This window comes from Narcine bancroftii, chromosome 1 (assembly GCF_036971445.1).
Source record: "Narcine bancroftii isolate sNarBan1 chromosome 1, sNarBan1.hap1, whole genome shotgun sequence".
NCBI lineage: Eukaryota > Metazoa > Chordata > Chondrichthyes > Torpediniformes > Narcinidae > Narcine > Narcine bancroftii.
Window position 1 is genome coordinate 390,210,511 of NC_091469.1, and position 25,508 is coordinate 390,236,018.

General features: G+C 42.2%; 1 protein-coding gene and 1 long non-coding RNA gene across 3 annotated transcripts in view; one reads left to right on the forward strand and one right to left on the reverse strand.

Annotated features, from left to right (window-relative positions):
• The first annotated feature begins 99 nt into the window (after positions 1-99).
• Positions 100-25,508, forward strand: part of tfpi2 (tissue factor pathway inhibitor 2) — a 65,578-nt gene continuing 40,169 nt past the window's right edge. Inside the window, exon 1 of one of the 2 annotated variants that reach the window (XM_069915648.1) lies at positions 100-361. In XM_069915648.1, the coding sequence (XP_069771749.1) occupies positions 289-361 (73 nt within the window). In that variant the 5' untranslated portion in view covers positions 100-288. The remainder of the gene's footprint in view (positions 362-25,508) is intronic. The other variant, XM_069915656.1, reaches the window with a different exon arrangement.
• On the reverse strand, positions 13,001-19,890 carry LOC138751411 (uncharacterized). Its single transcript, XR_011349907.1, has 2 exons — positions 19,623-19,890; positions 13,001-14,113 (listed from the first exon to the last, which is right to left on the reverse strand). It is a non-coding gene; the product is annotated as an uncharacterized lncRNA (long non-coding RNA).

Sequence of the window (25,508 nt, forward strand, 5' to 3'; positions counted from 1 at the left end):
CGAATCCTCATCTAGATCCCCACCCACCTTCTGGTATATCTTTCCGTTCAACTTTGATAAATTACTGAGTGCCCGTCATTGTTCATCCAAAACAAAAGGAAATGCATTCCATTGGGGGATTTGTTTTTCCATTTCCAACCCCACCTGACTATCTCCGAAATGGACAAACGGCGCAGTGATCGGAAACCCTGCTCTATAAATGCGACAGCTTGAGACTGCGCCGCAGATCCGGATCGACCTGCAGCCTCGGGTGAAAGGGGGGAGCAACGCAACTCACTCCGACCGACCATGCAGTGGGGCATCTTTCGCGTGACCTGCGGCGCTTTGCTCCTGTCTCTCCCGTGTGAAGCGGGGTCCAAAGGTAACGCATTCACAACAGCCAAGCGCATCGTGACTGAGTTCGCTTCCATTTGGCGAGCAACAATCGCTGTTAATTAGTCGTGTTGCTGGAATTTGTCGTAAAGTTTGCAAATCAAAATACCAATGATAAAACATGGCAAAAAAAAGTTGCCTGCTCAATTCATCGAAAAAAAAATCACTGCGGAGGCTAACTTCAGTCACAAAGAGAGGGTGAGAAAATCAGAGTCGAGAAAGTGGTTTCGCCAAGTTCGAGACTTGGCACCCATTAGTTTCACTCTGGGAGCAATGCCTATACTTGATCTGGTTGAACGGAGCTCTGCCTCAATCATCCCCGTCTTTGCTGTTTGGAGACTCTTGCTGGCATCACGTTGGAATGAGTTCATCACTGGAAGAATATATTCTGTTTCCTATTTAGAGTTTCTTTTAAGATAGTTCAAATTTGTCATTCTCCGCACAATCCAATTCCCTATGCTTTTCTTTTCATGCTGGAAATCTTTGGACATTTGCATTTTGGTTTCTCACATCAATGGAAAGTCTGCTTTAGTGTTCCCGCTTGTTTCACTTGATTACTATTTCTTTTCAAAGTTGTCGAATGTCTGAACCATTTACAAAGTCTTAAATTGGCAGGTGACCATACCAAATGAAGCAAAACTAAAAGTTTTTGCAGCACTTTGATTGTCTACTGTCTCGTTTTACACCATGCTAGATACTTCCACTATCATGTTGCATCTGACTTGGCCTGGAAGGATTGGTCCAGCTTGGAAGTGCAATTTAACAGCAAAATAGAGAGTCATGGGCTTGGGAAGGATTAGATGGATGTGGAGTAGGTTTGCATAGGTCAGCACAACATGGTGTGGTTCCACGTTCTAACGGTTCAGTCCACTCGTATCACTGGTATGCCCAAAAAAATTTGAAATGGCATAAAATTCTGGGTCTGGTCACTTAAATTTTTTTATCCTTGTGGCAAATTCTCTCCTAAAGGATATTACAAGTAAAACGTTTTTTTTCTAATTTAATTAATAATAGTATTTAATTAATACTTCAAAATCTCAAAGCCTTTTTATCTTGATTCTGCAGAGAAATGAGTGACAACCTAATAGCAGAGCAAATGGCACCTGCTGAAAGTTTTTATTAAATAAAACTGTGGATGTTGCATATCTGAAATAAAAACAGAAAATGATGGAAAAGCTCAGGAGATTAAGCAGCATCTGTGGAGAGAAAAATTAAGTTTGCATTTCAGGTTGGATGAAAAATGAGTGTGCACTGAGAGAACAAAGGAAATATAAATGATAGGTTGGAGACCAAGATTGTCCAATGGACATCATTGGTGTGAACTAGTTAATTTTAGCTGATCTATCTAAAGGTATACAAAAGAGCCGGATGAACCTGAGGAAGGGAAAGAGATAACGCAATGGCAGAACTGTTGCTGGAAGTTCACAATAAAAAGAATAATGGAAATTCACATCAGATCAGTAATATCTGAAGAAAAATTGAATTCATGTTATGTCTGGATCATCTTTCATTAGAACTGACTAGTTCTGACACAAACAAGAGAAGCCGATTTTCTGAATTCAATATTGAAATTCAAGAACTGCCATGTACTTCAGCCCAACCATGCCCTACATGTTTAAATATGTATAATTTTGCAGCGAGTGCTGAAATGCAGAAAGCTTTTTGCAAATTGTTGAAGATCTTTGCTTTGGTGGTGGTGAGCATAGCTAAATCAATAACTTTTCTTCAGACTATTGACCAACATTTGACTTGAGTCTGTGAAGTCATGTGCTGCATTATGAAAACTTATCTGTCCCAGGGGTTGCATCAAAGGCTGCTTCATAGCTACTCAATGATCTGTCTTCATTTGTGGGAGTTTTGGATGTCATTTTACTCATGTCATGATGTATTTAAAAACTACCTGCAATAATTTTAATATATGGAGTTCTATCAACTGTTATAACAATTGGGGGGCGTGGCAAGATGGCATAGAAGGAAGACGTGTTTTCCACCTCTCCCCAGCTGAGTCATTAAATACCCAGTTTTGTAATAGTATAAAAGTGCTTAAAATAAGATTTACAGTTATTTAAATAACAGTGCTTTATGATGGCATCTAATGTGAAAAAGCTCAAACCTCAGCTTCAGAAAAAACTACCATATAAAAGTGCGGAAGAATTGAGGTCTACCTGCATTGTTGAATCCACGGAGTAGTCGCTGGGAGTCTCCAAGCCTCAGAGGACTCCAGCCTGTTTGACTTTGACTCTGGCGCCGATCCTGCATCCACAAGATGGCACCGGTACATCAGTGAGTTTGGACATTGCCGACCCGCGTCCATGCGAAGTCGTGTGCGCGGGCGGCATGGCCAATAAGGGGATCCGCAAGCCTGTGATCTCACTGGGCAGCCCGGTGGCACGCAGGGTAGCATCAGAAGATGCCTCTGCACATCCAATGGCTTTGCCTGGCCTGCATGTGGCATCATGAGCCAGAGAACTGCTGGACAAAATTAGCGCTGTGGGGGAGCCTGAGCGCCGGTGTCCCGAAGAGATTGGGGTGCCGGTGTCGGGTGTCCAGACCCGCAGCCATTCAGATAAAGGAACTGTGCTGACTGAGGAAGAAGAGGAACTTACCTTATTGGAATACATCCAGGAGGAGGAGATTGCTGTTAAAGAGGGTAAATCTCAAAAAGTGGAAGTGAAATCTGGACTGGATTCAGTGTTTATTGTTTTGGAGGGGATTGCTGGTCAAATATGGCAAATGCATAATATGTCAAAACAAATATCAACTCAAATGACTCAAGGATTTATGGAGATGAAAATAAAAATGAATACTTTGTGTGATGAAATGTCAACTGTGAAACTGGAAATGACTATAGTTAAAAGTGATATTAATAAATGTGTACAATCAGTAGACACTGTGCAAGATAATTTTAAGAAAATTGAAACAGCTTTCTCTGAGTGTCAAACTCAGGTAGAATGTAATAGAGAAAAAATGGAAAAAGTGGAAGGCTCTTTTGTAGATTTGTAGATTCAGAAAAGAGATTTAATGAAGAAGATTGATTCATTGGAAAATCAAAGTCAGGAATAATGTGAAAATAGTTGGTCTTCCAGAGGATATGGAAGGTGCTGACCCTATAAAAAAAATTGTAAGCAGTGGATCCCAGAGGTGCTGGTTAAAGAGTCTTTCCCTGAAGGTTTGGAATTGGACAGGGCTCATAGGGCTTTGAGAAGAAGACCACTTCCAGGACAATCACCGAGAGCAGTTTTGATTCGTTGTTTAAAATATCAAGATCATGAAATGATTTTATGTATGGCAGTACAGAATGTGAGACAGAATTGATCTCCATTAATGGTTCAACATAATAGGGTGTTCTTTTATGCTGATTTGAGTCTAGGTTATTAGAAGATGATGAGAATTTAATACGGCTAAAAATGTTTTGTGGCAAAAAGGTTATAAGTTTGCTTTTCATTATCCTGCAATTTTGAAGGTTTTCTATGGAAATTTTCTATCTCAATTTTTTGAGAATGATCATGATGCTTTGGTTTTTGCCAACTCTGCTGGAATTGCAAAGAAATGGATCTTCTCCATTATCTCCTAAGAGGAGAGTGAATGGACATGGACATGGGGATGGAAAGAATGGAAGGAAAGAAGAAATGACACAGAATCTTCTTGATGTTGAAGATCCGGAGCAGTCATTGGGGTTGGAATCATTGAGTTGAATGTATGGACTCTATTTGGTTGTGTTAGATTAAATAATCAATATGTATCTGGCTGGGGGTGGGGGGGGGGGCGGGGTGGATGACACTGAAAACTTTGATAGTCATCTACCACTAGTGAGTTTACCACACCCTGTTTTTTAGGGCATTACTACCTTTGGGTGGGTTTTTTTGTATTTATTTTTTCTTTTTTTTGAAGGAGTTTTTATTTTTTGGTAGGGGGTGTATTATTTTATAGTGTATAAGTATATTAGTAGTTGGAAAAAAATATGTCTCAATTGAATTTTGCAACTTTTAATGTGCAGGGGTTAAATAATCCAATCAAGAGAAAGAGAATATTGGCTTATATTTTTAAAAAAAATGAAAATTGATATTGCTTTTTTACAAGAAACACATTTGACTGAGAAAGAATGTTTGAAATTGAAAATGGATTGGGTTGATCATGTTTTCTCTTCTTCTTTTAATTCTAAGGCAAGAGGAGTAGCGATTTTTGATTCATAAAAATTTACCTTTTGAATTGGAATCTTTAGAGGAGTATGCTGGTAGAGTATTAAGAGTGAATTGTAAAATTTTTGCTGAATCACGGACTTCATTGAATCTTTATGCCCCTAATATAGATGATGAGTGGTTTATTTCAGAAGCTTTTTTATTGTTAACCCAAGTTAATGAAAATGTTTTAGTTGGTGGAGATTTTCATTGTGTTCTCAACACTTTACTGAATAGAAATCCAAAAAGTATAAGGAAATCAAAGATGGCAATACAAATTAATGCATTAATGAAAGATTTAAATTTGGTGGATATTTGGAGAAAAGTTAACCCTACAGAGATTCGTTTTCTAGAATTGATTTATTTTTGGTATCAGCGCATTTGCAAGGTAGAGTATTACGAGCTGAATAAAAAAAGTAGAGTTATATAAGATCATTCATTATTTTTTCTTGTGAAAGTTCGGAGGTAGTGCATCTGTCATTTAGATGGAGGTTTAATGCAATGTTATTGAAAAAAATGGAGTTTGTTACTTTTGTTAAAGAGCAGATTTCTTTATTTCTGACTGAAAATGTTAATTCTGTGGATAGTCATTTTGTAATATGGATGCTTTAAAAGCTTATTTGAGAGGGTGGATCATTAGTTATTCTATGAAAGTTAAGAAACAATATATGGCAGAAAGTTTAGAGTTAGAAAATAAGATTGCTGAGTTAGAGCAGGACTTTCAGAAAGGGGCAACAGAAGGTTTAAAAAAATTGCATTGGAGAGGTTGAAGTTGCATTATAATATTTTACAAACTTATCAGTTTGACTGCTTAATTAATCAATCTAAACAAAGTTATTATGAGTTGGGGAAAGAGCTCATAAGGTACTTGCTTGGCAATTGAAAGCTGAGCAGACATCTCGGACTATTAATGCTGTTAAGAAGAATTCAATGTTAACTCATAAGCCTCAGGAAATTAATTTTATTCATTTTATCAAAAATTATATACTTCTGAGGGGAAACAGGATAATGGTTTTATTGATTCTTACTTATCTAAATTAAAGTTACTGGTATTAGATGGAATTGATGTTCAGGAATTGGAATCTCCTTTTATGGATTTTGAAATTAAGGAAACTATTCAGGAAATGCCAAACAGAAAGTCCCCAGGGGATGATGGATTTCCTGTGGAATTTTATAAATTTTTTATGATGATTTATCTAATGAATTTGGAGAGGTGTTAAATCAAGTTACTGAAGATCAGAAGCTACCAGAATCATGTTCTAGTGCTTTAATAACTGTTATTCAAAAAAAAGATAGAAATCCATTGAAAGTGTCTTCATAAAGACCTATTTCTTTATTAAATGTGGATTATAAAATTATAGCGAAAGTATTAGCTAATAGACTTGCTAAATATTTGCCTAAATTGGTACATATTGACCAAACAGGTTTTATTAAAAATAGAAATGCATCAGACAATATATTTCAACTAATTACTTTGGTCAATGCATATCGAAAGCAACCTAACCTAACCCCCCCCACAGCCAGGTGTTTGCATTAGGTGCAGAAAAAGCTTTTGATAGGGTTGAGTGGGATTTTTTATTTAAGGTGTTAGAGAAATTTAAATTCAGCCCTTTTTTATTGGTTGGGTTAAGGCTTTATATACAAACCCGATTGCTAGGGTGGTGACAAATGGACAGATTTCTTTACCATTTAAATTGTCTTGTTCAACTCAACAGGGCTGCCCATTGTCACCAGGATTATTTGCATTGGTTATTGAACCATTAGCTCAGGCTATTAGATAAAATGAAGACATTAGAGGGATGTGGATTAAGAATGAAGAATATAAAATTAATTTACTTGCGGATGACGGAACTGGAATGGACGTTGAAACAATTGCAAGAACATTTGTTGAAATTTGAAGAATTATCGGGATATAAAGTTAATTGGGATAAAAGTGAAATTTTACCAGTTAGAGATATTCTGAATTTAAAACAATTACAAAATTAAGGTGGACAAGTAAAATTAAATATTTAGGTTTGTTAATGGATACGAAGTATCAATCATTATATCAATTAAATTATTTACCTATATTAAGATGGATTAAAGCAGATTTGATTAAGTGGAAAGATCTTCCATTAACTTTGATTGGTTTGGTTAATTGTATTAGAATGAATATTTTTCCATGAATTCAATATTTATTTCAGTCACTACCTTGTTTACTTTATAAGGGTTTTTTTTTTAAGATTTGAATAAAGCAGTGGGAGGGTTTTTATGGAAAGATAAATTAGACTTACATGGAAGTATTCACTGGGTGTATTACAATTACCACATTTTGAAATTTTTTATGAAGTGGCCCAGTAGATTGATGGATTTAGATCCATCTCCTAGCTGGGCTAAAGTGGAGATGGTGTGTATTCCTAGGGTTGAAATACATTAATTTATATTTTGTTGGAATTTGAATTTGTTACAGCAATATGATATGCCGACATTGAAACATTTATTGATGATTTGGCTAAAAAAAAATAGGGTGTTAGGGTCGAAAGATAAATTATCTATTTTAACTCCACTCAGCTTATTCCTTTTTCAATGTTTAACAATTATTTAAAGATTTGGGATTCTAAAGGTATAAAGACAATACAAGATTGTTTTGCAGAGGGGAAATTTCTTTATTTTAATCAACTGAGAGAAAGATTTGATATACCTGTAAATTCTTTGTTTGCTTATTATCAACTTAGAGCTTTGATAAAAGATAATTACGGTAGAGGGATGATTTTACCTACTTTGTCGAGATTTGAATCTTTGATTTCCTCTGTAACGAAAAAGGGTTATATTTCAGTTATGTATAATTTGTTACAAGATAATATGGATAAACCAGATTGGAAGAAATCTAAACTTAAATGGGAGAGTGATTTAGTATTTATTTTTCCTGAAGATGATTGGGCGAATATGTGTCAGGAGAATGTAATTAAATTGACTAATGTATGATATGGAATGGTTAATTATAATTTTTTACATCAATTATATTTGACCCCAGAAATTTAAAAAAAATATGGGTTTAGTAATTCGGATTCTTGTTTTGGATGTGGTTCATGTACTGGAACTTCTTTACATGCTGTAAGGAATTGTGTTAAAGTTCAATCATTTTGGCAAGGAATTAAAGTAGTTTTGGAGAAATTATATAATTTTATATTACTGTTAGATCCAATGATTTTTTTGTTGGGAAATTTATATTCGTTAAGAGGAATGGGATTGGATAAAACTCAAATTGCTTTTGTACGTTTGGTATTATCAGTCATGAGTAAATGCGTTGCTAGTACCTGGAAAGATGATACTGAAATTAATATAGCTCGTTTGCATAATGAATTGAAAGTATGTGTTGTTATGGAAAAAAATTACTTATATTTTGCATGATAGTTATTCTTCTTTTTGTTAGTAAGTGGTCTCCGTATTTGAAATATATGCAGTTAGATATACTTTGAAATGTTGTTAACATTTAAAAATCTTTTTCTTTATATATAATTAATATTTTCTTTTTTTTTGCTCCCGTTAAGGAAGCTGGCTGTAAGGGTGGGAGGGGGAATGGATATTAATGAAAAAATCTTCTTTGATTATTTTTTATATTGTATGCTATGTTTCTGTTTTCTTTTAAATAAAGTTTGGAATAAAACTGTTAGAACAATTGATGAATCAATCATGAAATGGTTTATTCAAAGGTGGCTGATGACATGAAACCATCAGATGCTTATGTATCCACCCACCTCTTTGTTCTTAAAATATCAATGAGATGATGACTATATAATCTGCTTGATTCTAAAAGGGGAGAAAGTATTAGCAAAGCACCCATAAAAGTTTTCTGGGTTTTTTTCCCCCAAAAATCTTTTATTTTTGCTGTTACTCAAAACAGCACCTTCAGTGAACATTTTTGCAACTTTCAAATGCATAACTTCAAGAGTGAATGCAGTTACAAAGCAGATTTGTGTTGAAATTCATGCTAATCCATCCATATTAAACCAACTTTCCAGCATAGCTTTTAGCCCTCTCTACCTAGGTTATTAAAGTCGATGTACAAGGGTTTTACATGAGCTATTTTGTAGTCCTTTAGCACTCTTGAAGGTGTATATCAAGGACTTGTATAATCTCATAACCTTGGATGCATCTCACCTAGATCTCGTGACTTTTTTACTTTCAGCATTACCAGCATTTCTGGTACCTCCTTCTTTTCCATTTTCAGTCTACCCATTAGGATGATATTTGTGTTGGCAGGAGAACTTTCTTCCAGTATTAGTCATACACATAGTAACGGGCCCTTCAGCCCAACTTTACTGATGAAAGCCCATGTGCTGAAGGCTTTTTGGACTACTCTGTGTATCTGTGAAGCCACCTTCAAGGTACTACACATCTACACTCCTGGATCCCTCAGCTCCACCACACTCCCCAGATCCATATCATTCCATTCATCAATTATTCACTGTATGTCTTACCCATGTTAGACATGCTAAAGCATAAAGAAGAAACATTTGACAAGCAGGGAAGTCAATGAAACAGAATGGAGGTGAGACAAAGAGGTGATAAAATAAAATGCAAGGTTAAATTGAAAATAAAGTAGCCTATTAATTTGAGAAACAGCTGGATTCACTGCAGAGCATAAGGAAGGTGACGATTTTGCTGATTTTTTTTGTATCAGGAAATGATAATCCTCAATCCAGGAAAGCATGCAAGTGGCTAGCAGAAAGGTCAGGAAGAGCAAATTCCAAGGTGTATGCCACACTTTACATGACACAGGAGAATGTAACAACACCTTCAAGCTGTGTAGTACAGTGAAGAGTAAAAGCACACCAAAATGCTCGAGGAACTAAGTTAATTTTTTTCAGCATCTATTGGAGACAAAGATATATTGCCAACGTTTTGCACCTGAGCCCTTCTTCAAGGAATAAGCAGAATGAAATGAGCCAGAAGCAGGAAATCTCAGAATTCAAACAGTGAGGGAGGAATCCAGAGCAACAAAGGGTGTTAATTGGATATGATAAGGGATGATTTATCCTGTTTGTGTGAAAGGAGATGGAATGGAGAGACAGAGATAAGGAAAGGTGATGGGTTTAACAAAGCTAGAAAAGTTCATATTAATGCCATCCACTTAGAGGGTCAGAAGAGGTGGTATTGTACCTCCAATTTACAGGTAGTTACAGTCTGACAGTGCATGAATGGACATGTCAGCAAGGGAATGGGATGGAGAATTGAAATGGGTAGCCACTGGAAGATCCATAATATTGTGGTGGACAAAGCTGAGGTGCTCAATAAAGTGATCTCCCAGTCTGTGTCTAGTGTCTCTGATGTAGAGGAGACCATAACGGGAGCACCGGATGCAGTAGATGATCCCCACAAATTCACGTGAAATGTTGCTTCACTTGGAAAGACTTGGGCCCCAAATTGTGGTGAGGGAGGAGGTGTGGATGCAGGTGGAGCATCTCCTGAGGTCACAGGGGTAGGTCCCAAGGAGACTATTGGTGGGGAGGGAGGAGTGGACAAGGGAGTCACGGAGGGAGCAGTCCCTGTCGAAGGCAGAGACGGAAGAGAAAGGAATATGTGTTGGTGGTGGAAAGGTCGGAGGAGGATATGTTGGATGCAGAGGCTAGTTGGGTGGTAGGTGAGGACAAGCAGAATCCTGTCTTTATTGCATGTGGGGGTGGAGGGGGCCAGGGCAGATGTGTGGGTAATGGACAATATGCAGATGAGCGCTGAGATGATGGTGGTAGAGGGTAAGCCACCTTGTTTGAAGGAGGACATCTCTGATGATCTGGCATGGAAGCCCTCATCCTGAGTGCAGATGAGATGGAGGAATTGAGAGAATGGAATGGAATCTTTACACGGGGTAGGAAGAGGTGTAGTCGAGGTCGCTGTGAGAGATGGTGGGTTTGTAAAAGATGTCTGAAGGTTTGTCTCCTGAGATGGAGACAGATTGAGGAAATGGAGAGTGTTGCTAGAGATGGACCAAGTGAATTAGAGGTCAGGGTGGACATTTGCAGCAAAATGGGTGACGTTAATGAGCTCAATATGGGTACACAATGTAGCAGAGGAAGAGTTGAGGGGCCTTGCCGGTGTAGGCTTGTAGCATAAATTGCTCCACGTAGCTAAAAAATAGGCAGGCCTAGCTGGGTTTGCACTCCGCGCAGACCTGGCAGTCCCTGATCATGTCTCTGACTTCCCCAATGGAGTACGGCAGGTTACAAGATCTGATGAAGTGGAAAAATCTCATGGCAGATGTCATTATGGAGAGTTTTGAGGCAGCCTATCTGCACTGACACATATCCCTTGGGATAGGGCATCTGGGGACTTTGAGCTTCCCTGGCTGATACAGAATACCATTGTTGTAGTGAAATGCCAGTTGATGAACGATGTGGTCAAACAATAATTATGGCTTTTATTAGCAGAAACTCATGGTACAATAATGAAAGACAATAGGTGCATACACAGTTATACCCAAGAGGAGTGTCCTTAACAGTAGAGATAATGCACAGACAATGTTAGTAGAGCAAGGCTCGCCAGAGGGGAGACAGGCAGCTTGGCAGACATTCACCACAGTCTTCCCCCCGGCAGAAGAAGGGTTAAAATCAAAATGACAGCTGTTGGGAAAGACTGAAGCAAGCGATGCATGGATTTGGCATTGAGAATACTCTAACAGCCAAAATACGCCAGTATCTAGCAAGCAATATGTCGGCCTATCAGGTTGTTTACAAATTCTGGTGCTTCTTCTCAAAACAGGTGGCTCCTTTGCAACTTTAGGAACTGTACAGTTCCTGGGTCTATAGTGTGGGAAGGACTGACTTCTGGACCCGTTCCAGAATTGCCAGTGTGAGGCAGTGGAGCCTGAGCATGGCCATCTGAAAGCTTACTAGGGGTCACAAGCTGGGGAGGTGAGCCCAATCTCTCAGGCTCACTCTGAGTAGGGGTGTAAGGAAGGGGCAAACCAGACAAGGCCAGATCTCTTTGGGGTATAGTGTCTGTACTCCCGTCTGGTAATTTAACATGAGCATAGTTGGGGTTGGTAAGCAGTAGCTGAACTGGTTGGACTACGGGGTCTGTTTTATGCGCCCGAGCATGGCTCTTCAGCAGCACGGTTCCAGGCTCAGATAAACAGGCTGGCCAGTCCATCACATTTCCTGATTTCCTAGGAAAGGCAAACATATGTTCATGATGTGTTTGATTTGTTGCAGTACACAATAATGACCGAATAGAATGTAGCGCCTCAGGCAGCACCTCCTGCCACTGGGTAACAGGGTAACCATGTGTTTTTAAAGTAAGATTAACAGTCTTCCAGACTGTATTTGTACCTCATGGTATGGCTGGTGGCGATCCCCTTTCGTAGCAGGGTTCGCCGCAGTTCAGCACTCATAAATGCTGTGCTCCTATCAGTATGAATGTAATTGAGAAAACTAAAAATGCTGAAAATTCTGTTAAGTGACTTAATGACAGATGCTGACGAGACGTCAGGGCAGGGTAGCGCAAAGGGAAACCTGGAATATTTGTCAATTACAGTAAGGAAATATAGATTTTTTGTTGTTGGAAGGTAACAGTCCTTTAAAATCTAAGTTAATCCTCTCAAAAGGTCGAGTTGCCTTGATGAGAGTGGCCTCCGGAGCTTTGAAGTATTGTGGTTTGCATTCTGCACAAATGGGAGAGCTTTTAGTCAGTTTCCTGACTTCCAGAGAGTAAGGAAGGTTGTTAGCCCTTAAGTAGTGGAAGAACCTCATGACTCCTGGGTGGCACAGTCTACTATGGATCTCTTTTAGCCCCTCCAGCTGAGCACCAGCAACAGATTGCGACAATGCATCAGAGGGATCATTTTACCTGCCCGGTCTGTACTGGATCTCATAATTATAAGTTGCGAGTTCTATTCGCCAGCGTGCCATCTTATCGTTCTTGATTTTACTTTTGTGTTTAGTACTGAACTTATAGGCTACAGATTTCTGATCAGTGACAAGAGTAAATTTCCTGCAGGCTAGAAAGTGTCTCCAGTAATGAACAGCTTCAATAATAGCCTGGGCTTCTTTTTCAATGGCATGATTTTTAAGTTCAGGTCCGCGTAATGTGCAGGAGAAGAATGCCACAGGTCTGCCCTTTTGATTAAGGGTTCCTGCCAAGGTACAATCTGAAGTATCAGTTTCCACTTGGAATGGGACATCCTCGTCAATGGACGAGAGTGCAGCTTTGGCAATATCAGCTTTAATTCTCTCGAAAGCCTTCAAGGACATTGGAGAGAGAGGAAAAGATTTAGTGCCAAACAGAGGATGTTTCTTGGTGGCGTAGTCCCGAACCCATTTGCAGTAGTAGGAAAAGAATCCCATACACCTTTTAAGGGCTTTTGCTAAGTCTGGGGGTGTCTTGGGTAAACTTATACCTCTCATTTTGTTCATTTTAGATTGGTCACAGTGTTTGAGCTACCGAAAGAAAATAGACACACACACCGAGAGCAGTTCAGTTTATACAAATGTTTATTACTAATTCAAAAGCTGATTTCACACTACAATATGCAAGCCCTTCCCAACTATACTTATCAACGCTTGGACTGGTCCCAACTGCCGAAGCGAGGCAACGACTGCACACTTGTAGTAGGTTGTCAGGGCGCTGGTAGCAGCTTCTCCACCTCCCCCGACTGGGACGTTGCTCGGACTCTGGCTGTTCTTCCTTCTTGACAAGGGGTGTTCCCACCCCTCGGAGAGTCTAAACTTCAGCAGCAGGACCACAGGCTTATATACCCCAAAAACAATTAATCATGCGCCTACTCCTTCTAATATTTGTCAGTCAAAATCAAAACTGAACATTACATTCTACAATTTAGAAGATTAATTATTATGGAACCAGGATGTTATAATTTCCTGGTTTATCTCGTAGATACAAAGACTTATTAAAACTTCTCGAGCAAGACAGGTTGTGACCAATTCGTCAATTTCAGAGTGTTGCATTTGACAACTGCTTTCCCTGGGCCTCACAGTGGAATTCCATTTCAAAGTGTATCTTCAGATAAGTCCCCATGGCTGAGTTTAATTACATCTGCTAGTTCTGAAAGTAAGGTGACCTGCGTGTGGACCCAGTGTCGTCAGTTCCACATAAGCAAAAAGCATCTGGGTACATGGTTTTAATCCTCCATTACATCCCACCCCTTGGTCACAATCTGTCATTTGCGAGGCCTAATCAGTATTTGAGTACAGAGGGAGCGAAAAAAGAGAAATCAAAACAACAATTACAAAGATAAGCAATGACGCGAGCAACCAACGGAGGATAGTGTGGCCCAGCCCCCCAAATGTAGCAGTTAGCCATGAGAAAGGATTCCAACCAAGGCTCAAATTATCCTTGTTGGCCACAATACCCAGGTACTGGAGCTCACAAACAGATTTTGAAACATGCTGAACAATAACATATTTATATAAGCTGCACTTGAGGCTGGTGACCGAGGACTTCCTTGGTGTAATGCATCGGACCGTGTTTCCCACGGGTAACTCCCTTGGAACGTCCTCGACATTACAAATCCAATTGCTGGCATCAAAGCAGCTGTTAAGCCAGATCACCAGGAGTGTAAAATGGAGAACCTGGAACAAAGAAGCCTGACACATGTCACTCATGATACCATAAGCGTTCAGTGTTTAAACAGACTAAATCATCCTGTCCCTCAATAGCTACCCAGTGAGTGTTACCCTGGGCAGGTGTCACTATTTCCCCTTTTACAGGAGGGCCACTACCTGGTGGTGCCACCCATACCTTTTGTCCAACATTCTCTAGTTCGGGGATGGGGGGCAATGACTGTTATTCCTCTGGAATAGGCTGTAATTCAGGAGCGTGAAGAAGTCGGTGGAAAGGTGTACCTCCTTTTAAAGGGCGATGATTCAAATTGTCGACTGCCTGCTGCAGCACATGGCACCATCCCTTCTGGGTCCCCAGTGATGTTTCCAAACGAATTTGTTCCTTCAGTAAGCCGTTCATTTGTTCAACTAACCCGGCAGCCTGCGGGTAATAAGGAATATGGTGGATCCATAAAATACCATTGTCATTTGCCCAATCACAGACTGCTTTCCTGGAGAAGTGCAAGCCATTATCAGAGTGAATCTCCTCTGGAACATCATAACGATAAATCAAATGGTTTAGTCCTTGGATAGTGCTAGCTTGGTCAGCCGTCTTGGTGGGAAAAGTAAAAACCAGGCCCGAAAAGGTGTCAACCATTACTAGGATGTAATATTTACCCATACAGTCTAGCATGGGGCCTATGTAATCAATTTGCCAGACCGCAGCTGAGTGAGCACCCCGTTTTATTCGGCCATGTGGACCAGGTGGAATGGTATGGAACTTCACAAGCTGACATTCTGGGCATGTACGTACGACCACGCGGACATCATCCTGATGGACGGATAAAGCATGTGTACGGGACCACATAGCTGATCCCTTCTCCCCCAAATGACCACTCTGTTCATGTGCCCATCGAGCCAGGGGGACGGTATCAGCACAGCTGATAGTGGCAAGCTGATCTGCTACTGCATTATGTTGAGCCATGTTAGTCGCCATATTGGTATGGGCATCAACGTGATAAACGGTTATCTCACGATGGTGGGAAGCATCCCACAACAGCTGCCACAACTCTTTGCCCCATACTGGGCGGTCATGTATCATCCAGTTGTTCTTTTGCAAATCAGGCATCCATACCACAAGTCCATTAGCCAAAGCCCAGGAATCAGTAAACAGGCGAAGAGGGTGATCATGGGGATCTAGTGGTAAAGTGACTGCCTTCAACTCAGCATACTGACTGGAGCCACCATCCCCCTCCTCCGATAAGTGAGTTCCTGACCTGGGACGGTAAGCCACCTGTTCGTGTACGTGGCCCACCCCTTCAGGCCCTCTGGTCGCATGACTCTGAATATACCACTTCCATTTAACAATAGAAGACTGCTGAGCCCGCCCGATCTTTAGATTAGCATCATTAGCCAGGACCCAATTCATTATAGGAAGTGCAGGTCGCAATTGAACATCTGCATCACCTGTCATTCTTTCAGTCTCTAGCAGGGCCCAGAAACAGGCTAGTAACTGTTGTTCAAAAACAGAATAACGAGTGGCAGCCTCGGACATGGTACGTGACCAGAATCCCAGTGGGACTCGGCGACCCTCTTGTTTCTGCCAGAGGCTCCAGGAGGCCACATCATCAATATAATGGTGAATTGAGAGGGAAGGCGATACTGGAAGGTGGATGAAGGTATACTGGCGCCCCTTCCAGGTAAAGGCGAACTGATCCTGTGAATCCTCAGCTATAAGAATACTGAAGAAGGCGTTAGCGAGATCAATGACAGCATACCATGTTCCTGAGTTCCCAGTAGCAATGTTTTCAATAAGGGTGACAATGTCCGGAACTGCTGAAGCAAGTGGTGGGGCATGTTTGTTCAAAAAACGATAATCAACTGTCATTCTCCAGGAGCCATCTGGCTTCTGGACCGGCCAAACAGGGCTATTAAAGGGCGACGTTGCGGGCCTCACTACCCCTTCTTCTTGCAGAGCATCGATGGTGGCAGTAATCTCTTCCTGCCCCCCAGGGAGACGATATTGTGGAATGCACACTGGTTTCATGGGGGCTGGCACCATCACAGGATCCCACTTAACCTGACCCACTACTAGTTTTTTTGTAATAGTTCGAATTCCAAATTCAAATCCCCCTTGGCTAGTATTAAGGGCCATACCGGCCAACATATTAATACCCAGGATACACTCGTCAGTAGCAGCCACCAGGGCATGTAACCAGACAGGGGAAGGGCTATCACCCACCATGGCACAGACTTTTATTTCCTTTGCCAGGGTGACCGCTCCTCCCAACCCCTCTATTTGAAAGGCCGGTCCAGTCCAGAGGTCGGGATTACCAGGAATCACCGAGTGCTCTGCACCGGTGTCGACCAAAGCCAAGTATTGGCGATCATTACCCCCACCCCAGTGGATTGTTAACGGTATGTAGGGCCGCGGATCCCCATGTGTGCGCCGTGTCTCGATGGAGTAGACACGGGAATCCTGCCCACACCTTGAGGCTTCAGAAGGGTTCGGGGGCTTCCAGGACCACATGCTATTGTTATCTTTAAGAGCCTGTTTAACCCATTGTTTTACCTCATCATGAGTAACTGGAGCAGGAGAAGCCAGCTCGATAGAAGCAGCAGTGGGAGCAGAAAGCACAGCTGGGCCAGGACTCAGCAGCTGGGGATGATGTTCCCCTGCTTTTTGCCTAAATCGATCTCCAATGGCAGCCAGCTCTTTTACTGAGAAATCACGGATCATTGACTCCTTCCGACCCCTGTTCCCACTTTGACTCACAGGGTCCTCCACCCAGTCTAGGGGAGGAGGTGGAGGCCATCCAACAGAGGGAGTAGGCCATAGAGCATAAGCAGGGGTTTGGGTATTTTCCCCTGGGTCCACATGGGAAACCGGGGTATCTATCCCTTCCATCTCTACCCTTACATCATCCCCCCTTCTGTCTGTTTGGGAAATCTGCTGCCTTATAGGGCGGGCGTGAACAGCAGATGGAGAGGGTAGTATGTTAGACACATGCTGAGGAGTATCTGCATTATTACCATTGTCATTCCAGATATTCCCATCCCAATCCTCAATTACATCAGGATCGTTACCATTCCTTATCATGGCATGAATACGATATGGATCGGGTTCTACTCCATGCCTTTCCTTATCTGCACAGAGCTGCTGCCGGAGTTTAATATTACGGCAAATCATTTGGACATGCTTATCTTCCCATTCTTTGGCTCTGTCCTGACTGGTGCGAACAATCTCGCTCATCATGGAACAGCATTGTCGCAGGACTTCTAGCTCCTCCTCTAATTGCTTTCTTTTGCACTGAGATTCTACTTCTCTTTGAATTAATTCTGCTTCACGCTGAACGGAGTGGCGTAATGCTGTGGCCAGCAACCAAAAACCATTCGTCAGCGTTCCCTTTTTATCAGGAAATTTACTTTCTCGAAGGAGAGTGGCAACCCGCTCTCCCAGAGGTGCACTTGATGAGTCTAACTTCTCATCCCAACTAATGGGTGGTCCCAACAAAGACAGGGTATTGGCCAACATGCCAAACCCATCGTCTTTGGAAGTCCATCCAGGAATCAAGAACTGCTCAGGGCTCACCTCTTTCTTTCGGCGAAACATCTTGAGACCAACCCTGCTCGCAGCGCCAATTGTCTTGGGTAAACTTATACCTCTCATTTTGTTCATTTTAGATTGGTCACAGTGTTTGAGCTACCGAAAGAAAATAGACACACACACCGAGAGCAGTTCAGTTTATACAAATGTTTATTACTAATTCAAAAGCTGATTTCACACTACAATATGCAAGCCCTTCCCAACTATACTTATCAACGCTTGGACTGGTCCCAACTGCCGAAGCGAGGCAACGACTGCACACTTATAGTAGGTTGTCAGGGCGCTGGTAGCAGCTTCTCCACCTCCCCCGACTGGGACGTTGCTCGGACTCTGGCTGTTCTTCCTTCTTGACAAGGGGTGTTCCCACCCCTCGGAGAGTCTAAACTTCAGCAGCAGGACCACAGGCTTATATACCCCAAAAACAATTAATCATGCGCCTACTCCTTCTAATATTTGTCAGTCAAAATCAAAACTGAACATTACATTCTACAATTTAGAAGATTAATTATTATGGAACCAGGATGTTATAATTTCCTGGTTTATCTCGTAGATACAAAGACTTATTAAAACTTCTCGAGCAAGACAGGTTGTGACCAATTCGTCAATTTCAGAGTGTTGCATTTGACAACTGCTTTCCCTGGGCCTCACAGTGGAATTCCATTTCAAAGTGTATCTTCAGATAAGTCCCCATGGCTGAGTTTAATTACATCTGCTAGTTCTGAAAGTAAGGTGACCTGCGTGTGGACCCAGTGTCGTCAGTTCCACATAAGCAAAAAGCATCTGGGTACATGGTTTTAATCCTCCATTACAGGGGGTGCTAACTTCTTAAGGGGGGCCTTTCTTTCCGGGTTGGGGTGGATTTCGCCTTTGCGGACAATGTAGCCCAGAATGGGTAGCTCTGTCGCGTTGAACACACATTTGCCCTCATTAAATGTAAGGTTGAATTCTTTAGCTGTTGCTAAAAATTTCTTTAAGTTGCTGTCGTACTCAGCCTGTGTTTTCCCACAGATAGTGACATTATCCAGATAGGGAAACGTACCCTGTAACTCATACGTCCTAACAATCTTATCCATTTCCCTCTGAAACACGGACACACCATTAGTGACCCCCAAAAGGTACCTTTTAAAACTGGTATAACCCCCCATCAGCCTTAAAAGCTGTATAGATCCGTTCCTTTTTCAAAATGAGGATTTGGTGATAAGCTGCTTTGAGTTCAATAGAAGAGTACACTTTGTATTGCACTATCTGATTAATCATTTCATTGATGTGTGGCGGGGGTAGGCATCCAGGTTAGTGTAGTCAATAGCCAGTCGTCTCTTAATGTGATTTTTCACGACTACTACTTGGGCTCGCCACAGACTCTTACTAGGTTCAATTATTCCCTCTTTAAGCAGTCTCTGGGTCTCCGCTTTGATAAACTTTGATAATCCTCTTTGCTTTAAGAACGGCTCTTAGTGGCAATCGGCTGACACTCAGGATAAATCATTGAAAAGGGAAGGAGCTTTGATCTTTAATGCAGACATACTGCAGTAAGTAGCGCAGGGGATGGTAAATGTGGGTAGTGGCCCACAGAAATTTAACACTACACTGTTCATCTGAGATTAAATATCTAACCTCCGTAACACAGGGGCGCAGAGCTCCTGCATAATAAAGAGCCACACATCAGCAAGGCAATGCCCCTGCAAATTTAAAGAAACTTTACACTTGTCCCGTACAGTTTTTGTAAGTTCACTACAAGCTATCGATATCTTTTGGTTCACTGGATATCTCCGCAAATTTAAGGCTCTGGCAACTTTCTTAGCTGTCAGCACTCCCCGAGTCTATTAGACAATCAAGAGATTCACCATTCACCTCCCCCTTCATAGTCAACCATTCCAGTCCGTAACATCCCCCAAGCTTTGGAGTCAATTGAGCTATCACAGGGGATCTCACCTCGCCGTCACTTGAAGTCGATTCAGCCTGCTTGACTGAAGATTCCCACTTTTCACAGTTGTCTTCCATTCCTGCAGCTCCAGGACGCATTTTCTTGATGCGTCTCTTCTGCTTCTTATCAATGGGAGTACTTTTTGCCTTACACGCTTTAGCGAAGTGGCCGAGTTTCCCACAATAGCTGCAGGTAGCAAATCAAGCAGGGCACTTCTGTCTGGGGTCCCAGCTCTTAACACAGAAGTAGCATTTTTCAGGGGTTCGCCCTTTTCTTTCCTTCTGAGTTCCAGCACTCCTGGATGTTTCATTTTCGGTTTCTAGCATTTTACTGGACCACATGGCACTTCTCAGTGTTTTGGCTAGAGTGACTGCCCGGACGTAGGTTAAGGACTCCATCTCCAGCAGCCTCTGTTGGATGTAACTGGAGTCAATCCTGTTGACTAAAGCATCCAGCTTCAAGGCATTGCGGTGTGGTTGCACATTGACTGCCCTGGCATCACATTCATTTACCAGCGAGTCGAGGGCCAGTGCATAGGCAGCATCACTTTCCCTGGGTTTCTGTCGTCTAGTCAGCATCTGGTGTCGAGCAAGCACTACATTCCGTGGCGCCGCATAGTAAGCAGTCAGACGTTCCCAGGCTATAGCCAGAGTGGTAGCTCCATGCGTTACGGTGAAGGGACCTCACCCAACATAAAGTTCAGGTGGCCCCACTGTATCGCCTCATCGACCACGTTGTTTCAAGCCACGTAGTAATCGAAACAAGCAATCCAGTGGTTGCAAATTTCTCTGGCCCTCGGGGCAGACTGGTCGATTATCAGCTGCTCTGGCTTGAGTGCTGCATCCATTCCTGCTAATAAAATTGAAGTGCCAGTTGATGAACTAGACAAAGACAATGTGGTCAAACAATAATCATGGCTTTTATTAGCAAAAACTCATGATACAATAATGAAAGACAATAGGTGCATATACAGTTATACCCATGGGGAGTGTCCTTAACAGTAGAGATAATGCACAGCCAATGTTAGTAGAGCAAGGCTCGTCAGAGGGGTGACAGGCAGCTTAGCAGACATTCACCACATGTAGATGGCAAGTTCAATCCTCCATCTCAAAATTTTATCATTCTCTAACTTACACCACTTTTGTTAAGCATGAATGCCACATTCCATTGGTCCATGAGCCAGGTAAAACATCTGCTGGACAGGTAATGTCTGCAGTGCCACACCATCTTAATTATTGCCTGAGCCTCTTCCTTGATGGAGGAGTGTCATATTTCTGGGCTTTGGAGGGTATGGGATAAGAAGGCCAACTTGCCTGGTTCAGAGTGACAGCCAGGGTGAAATCGGATGCATTGCTCTCGATCTGAAACCGGGCAGATTCATTCACCGTATACATTGTGGCTTTAGTGATGTCCTCTTTTATCCAGCTGAAGGCTGCCTGAGCCTCTCTTATCAGGGGGAAGGATGTGGACTTGATGTGGGGGTGAGCTTTGTCTGCATAATTAGGGACCCAATGGGCGTAGTTGGAAAAGGAGCCCAGGCACCTTTTCAGAGCTTTGAGGCTGTGGGGAAGGGGAGCTCTAGCAGTGTGTGCATGTGGTCAGGGTCAGGGCCAATAACCCCATTCTCCACAACACAGCTAAGGTTCGCCAGGTGGGTGGTGTAAAAATGCATTTATCCCTGTTGTAGGTGAGGTTTCGGTGTTTGGCTGTTAAGGAATATCTGGAGGTTGCGTCATTATCTTGCAGGTCATGGCTGCAAATCATGATGTTATCCAGATAGGGGAAGGTAGCACACAGGTCATTTTGGTCCACCATCTGGTCCATCTCCTGCTGGAAAACGGAGACACTGTTGGTAACACCAAGGAGACTTTATATAAAAAAAAATATTTAAAAAATGGTAGAGGTGGTTGTCTGCCTCAAAGGCAGTGTACTGGCAGTTCTCTAGGCAGATGGGGAGCTGGTGGTAGGCAGATTTCAGGTCAATCATTGAAAAGACATGATATTGGTCAATTTGATGGACCATGTCTGCAATTCGAAGGAGGGGTACACATCCAGCTGTGTAGAGTGGCTATAATCGATCACCTTCCTGTGTTTACCCCCAACCGTTGATCACCACCACTTGGCCTCTCCATGGGTTGGTACTGGGCTCAATGATCTCCTCATTCAGAAGTCACCAGACCTCTGCTTTAATAAACATCCTGTCCCCTTCACTTTATTGCCAGTTTTTTGTAGCAACTGGCTTATAGGTGGCATTGAGGTTGATTAGCTGTGATGGTGGATTGGTATCGAGAGTAGAGAGACTGTGTGTCGGTTGGGCTGGCAGTGGTGGGGTGGGGGGGGGTACCATGGTGGGAGAGGGTGTGCTGATGAACTGAGAGTTTCTGACCATGAGTGGGGGAGAGGGAACTATCGTATTGCATTGTGACACCCTTGAGATGGCACTTAATGTCCAGCCCTAGTAGCACTAGTGCGCAGACCTGCAGCATGATAAGGAGTTTAAAGTTTTTTTTAAGTCACGCCCTGCATGGTCTAGCATCACAGTGATGTAGCTGTAGGTCTCGGCTGAGTGGATCTTTGAGGCCAGGGTGACTTTACAGCTTGCTGGCTTTTCTTTAATGGAGTAACACTGCACTGTATTGGGTGGATAAAACTCTCAGTGGTCCCTCTATCAAAAAGGTTTCTTGTCGCCTGATCGCTTATTGAGATGTCCATCATAGACGGGAGAGTTGATGTGGACCGTTTTGGTCTAGCACCACAGTGTCAGTTTGTAGTCTAGCCCGTGTTGACACGTAGTCTGGAAACATATGGTTGTGCCCAAGCAGTGATGTGGTTAACCCCAGAAGTTGGATGCATCCAAGGTGACGGCCCCCGTGTTGCAGCGTGGTCATCCCTGGAAGCTGACGGTGGCCAAGATGGCGGCTCCCATGCTGTGCATGTGGCAGCGCTGGGACTGGAACATACCTTCGCGTAGTACCTCTTCTTTCTGCACTTCGAGTATGTAGCATCTTTTGTGTTTTTGGGGATGCTTTGGTTGACTGCAAAAGTAACACTTTGGTGCTCCTGGGACACTGCGGCTGTGGTGGGTTCGATCATCAAATGGAGTATCTTCCATGTTAAAGCGGGAGATTTCCAGTTATTTCACAAGGTTGATCTTAAGTCTAACTTACTCTGCGTGAGTACCCTCTGGCACACATAGTCCAAACTGATATCTGCAACATAGGCATCCTGGATCATATCCTAGGAACATAGGAACATAGGAAGTAGGAACAGGAGTAGGCCAAAAATGGCCCATTGAGCCTGCTCCGCCATTCAATAAGATCATGGCTGATCTAATTTATGACCTAACTCCACCTACCTGCCTTCTCCCCATATCCCCTAATTCCTCTATCATGTAAAAATTTATCTAACCAAATTTTAAATATGTCTAATGAAGCAGCTTCAACCACTTCCCTGGATAGAGAATGCCAAACATTCACTACTTTCTGGGAAAAACTATTTTTCCTCATCTCTGTCCTAAATATACTCCCCTGAATCTTGAGACTGTGTCCTCTCGTTTTAGTTTCCCCGGCCAGCTCAAAAAACCTTCCTACATCTATCCTATCCATACCCTTCATAATCCTATATATTTCTATAAGATCTCCTCTCATTCTTCTGAACTCGAGCGAATACAATCCTAGACGATTTAATCTTTCATCATAAGTCAACCTCTTCATCCCAGGGATCAACCTAGTAAACTTCCTCTAGACCACCTCCAAAGCCAGTATATCCTTCCTCAAATATGGAGACCAGAACTGGACCCACTACTCCAGGTGCAGTCTCACCAGTACCTTATACAGTTGCAACATTACCTCCCTACTCCTGAATTCAATTCCTCTAGCGATGAAGGCCAACATTCCATTTGCCTTCTTAATAACCTGTTGCACCTCCATGTTCTGGGCAGCTGACACTGACTGAAAGTTGCACACTCATGCCAGTCCACACAGGGCCCGGAGGAACTTGTCACTTGATTCACCTGGCTGCTGTCTGTGGGTAGCCTGCATGTGCCTGGCATATACCTCATTAACTTTCTTCCTGTACTGGTCCTTCCTTGAGTATATTCATTGCCTCCATATGCATTGAGGTGTCCCTGAACATCGAGAACACAGGAGAAGAGGAGATGCAGCCTGTTTGCCTCCATGGCCACAAATCCGGTGGAGTTCTGTAGAAAGACATCAAAGCAACATCAAAGCAACATAGTTTGAGTTCTAAGCGGTCTGAGTCTTCTGGCGATTGTTGGTCCATCTCCAGCTTATTAGGCTTTAAGAGTGTTCCATTGTTGGAACAAAATATTATAAATAAAATTGAAGTGCTATCAATAACTCAAAAGACTGGAGTTACAGAACAATAGGCTTTTTTTTATTTACAATAAATTTGAACATCATCCTGTGTTGTGACTGAGGCTTTCTGGGGAGAGGTTAGCCTTTATACAGGTTCAAGAGCGAGGAGCCAAGGGTCCAGTCACAGGATAGGGCGGAACCAGATTAAAGAGTGTGTAACAGTTCACCACATGATCAATTTGCCAATGTATTCATGAATATCTTCAACATCTCAAAAACCAAGGAACTGTGGACTTTTAAGAAGAAAAAACCAAAAGTGAATAACCAAGTTATCACTGGGAGATCCATGGTAGAAAGGGTGAGCAAATTAGTGTGGCAAAAAGGATCACTGGAGTCTTTCCCCCCCATCCTCCCCCATAATTGACATGAGTTACCAGTATGGTTGTCCGATGAGGGTGTGCAAAATCTTTGAGGACCCCTTCCACCCTGCGCACAGCATCTTTTAGCTGCTCCCGTCATGGAAAAGATACAGGAGTATCAGAGCCAGCACCAGCAGGTTGAGGAACAGCTTCTTCCCACTGGCAGTGAGAATGCTGAATGACAGAAGGAACTGCTCTCACTAACCACCTGTCACTGTCATATATACAGAACAATATTTATTCATTTATTTGTAAAGATGAAATACTTGTCCTGCATATGTATTATTTGTCAGTATGTGTGTTGTGTCTTCATGTTTTGTAGCGAAGACACCGTTTCATCAGATTGTACTTGTACAATCAGATGGCAATAAACTTGTCAAATTTAAATTACTGGGAGTTACTATCTTGGAGGATATTTTCTAGACCCAACACTTAAATGTCATTGTGAATAAAGTACTAATCTCAATATGGTGCAGCTCTCAAGCTTTTTCAATTCTGACCTCACCTTGACCAAGGTCCTTTTCTCTGGTGAATACTGAAGTAAAGTATTCATTTAGGACAGTGGTTTTCAAACTGCCCCCCTAAACTCACATTCCACCTTAAGTAATCCCTATGCCATAAGTGCTCTGTGATTAGTAAGGGATTGCCTAAAGTGGTATGTGAGTGGAAAGAAAAAGGTGAAAACCATTGTTTTAATTGTACCTAATTGACTTGTTATGTTCACGGTTTCATAACTTCAAAGGAAATGGGCCAATGACAATTTTTCTCAAGCAAAATATTTCAGTAACAATTGGGTCGAGAGCAGTGATTCTCAGCCTTCCCTTCCCATTCACATACCACCTTAAGCAAGCCCTTAACAATCACAGAGCACTTACGGCATAGGGATTGCTTAAGGTGGAATGCGAGTTTAGGGGGGACGTTTGAAAACCACTGGTGTAGATGGTTGATGTAGGATACAACAGGATGTGGATAGGAGCAGTAGGGCTAAGAAATAGCAAATGGAGTTCAATACAGTTAAGTGTGAATTGAAGCACTTTATGTGGTTGAACTTGAAGATGGAGTACGTGGTTAATGGTAGGATTCTTAACTGTGTGGTGAGGGGGGGGGGGGGAATGTAATCTTGGGATCTAAATTCCCGCAAGCTTGGCACACAAGTTGA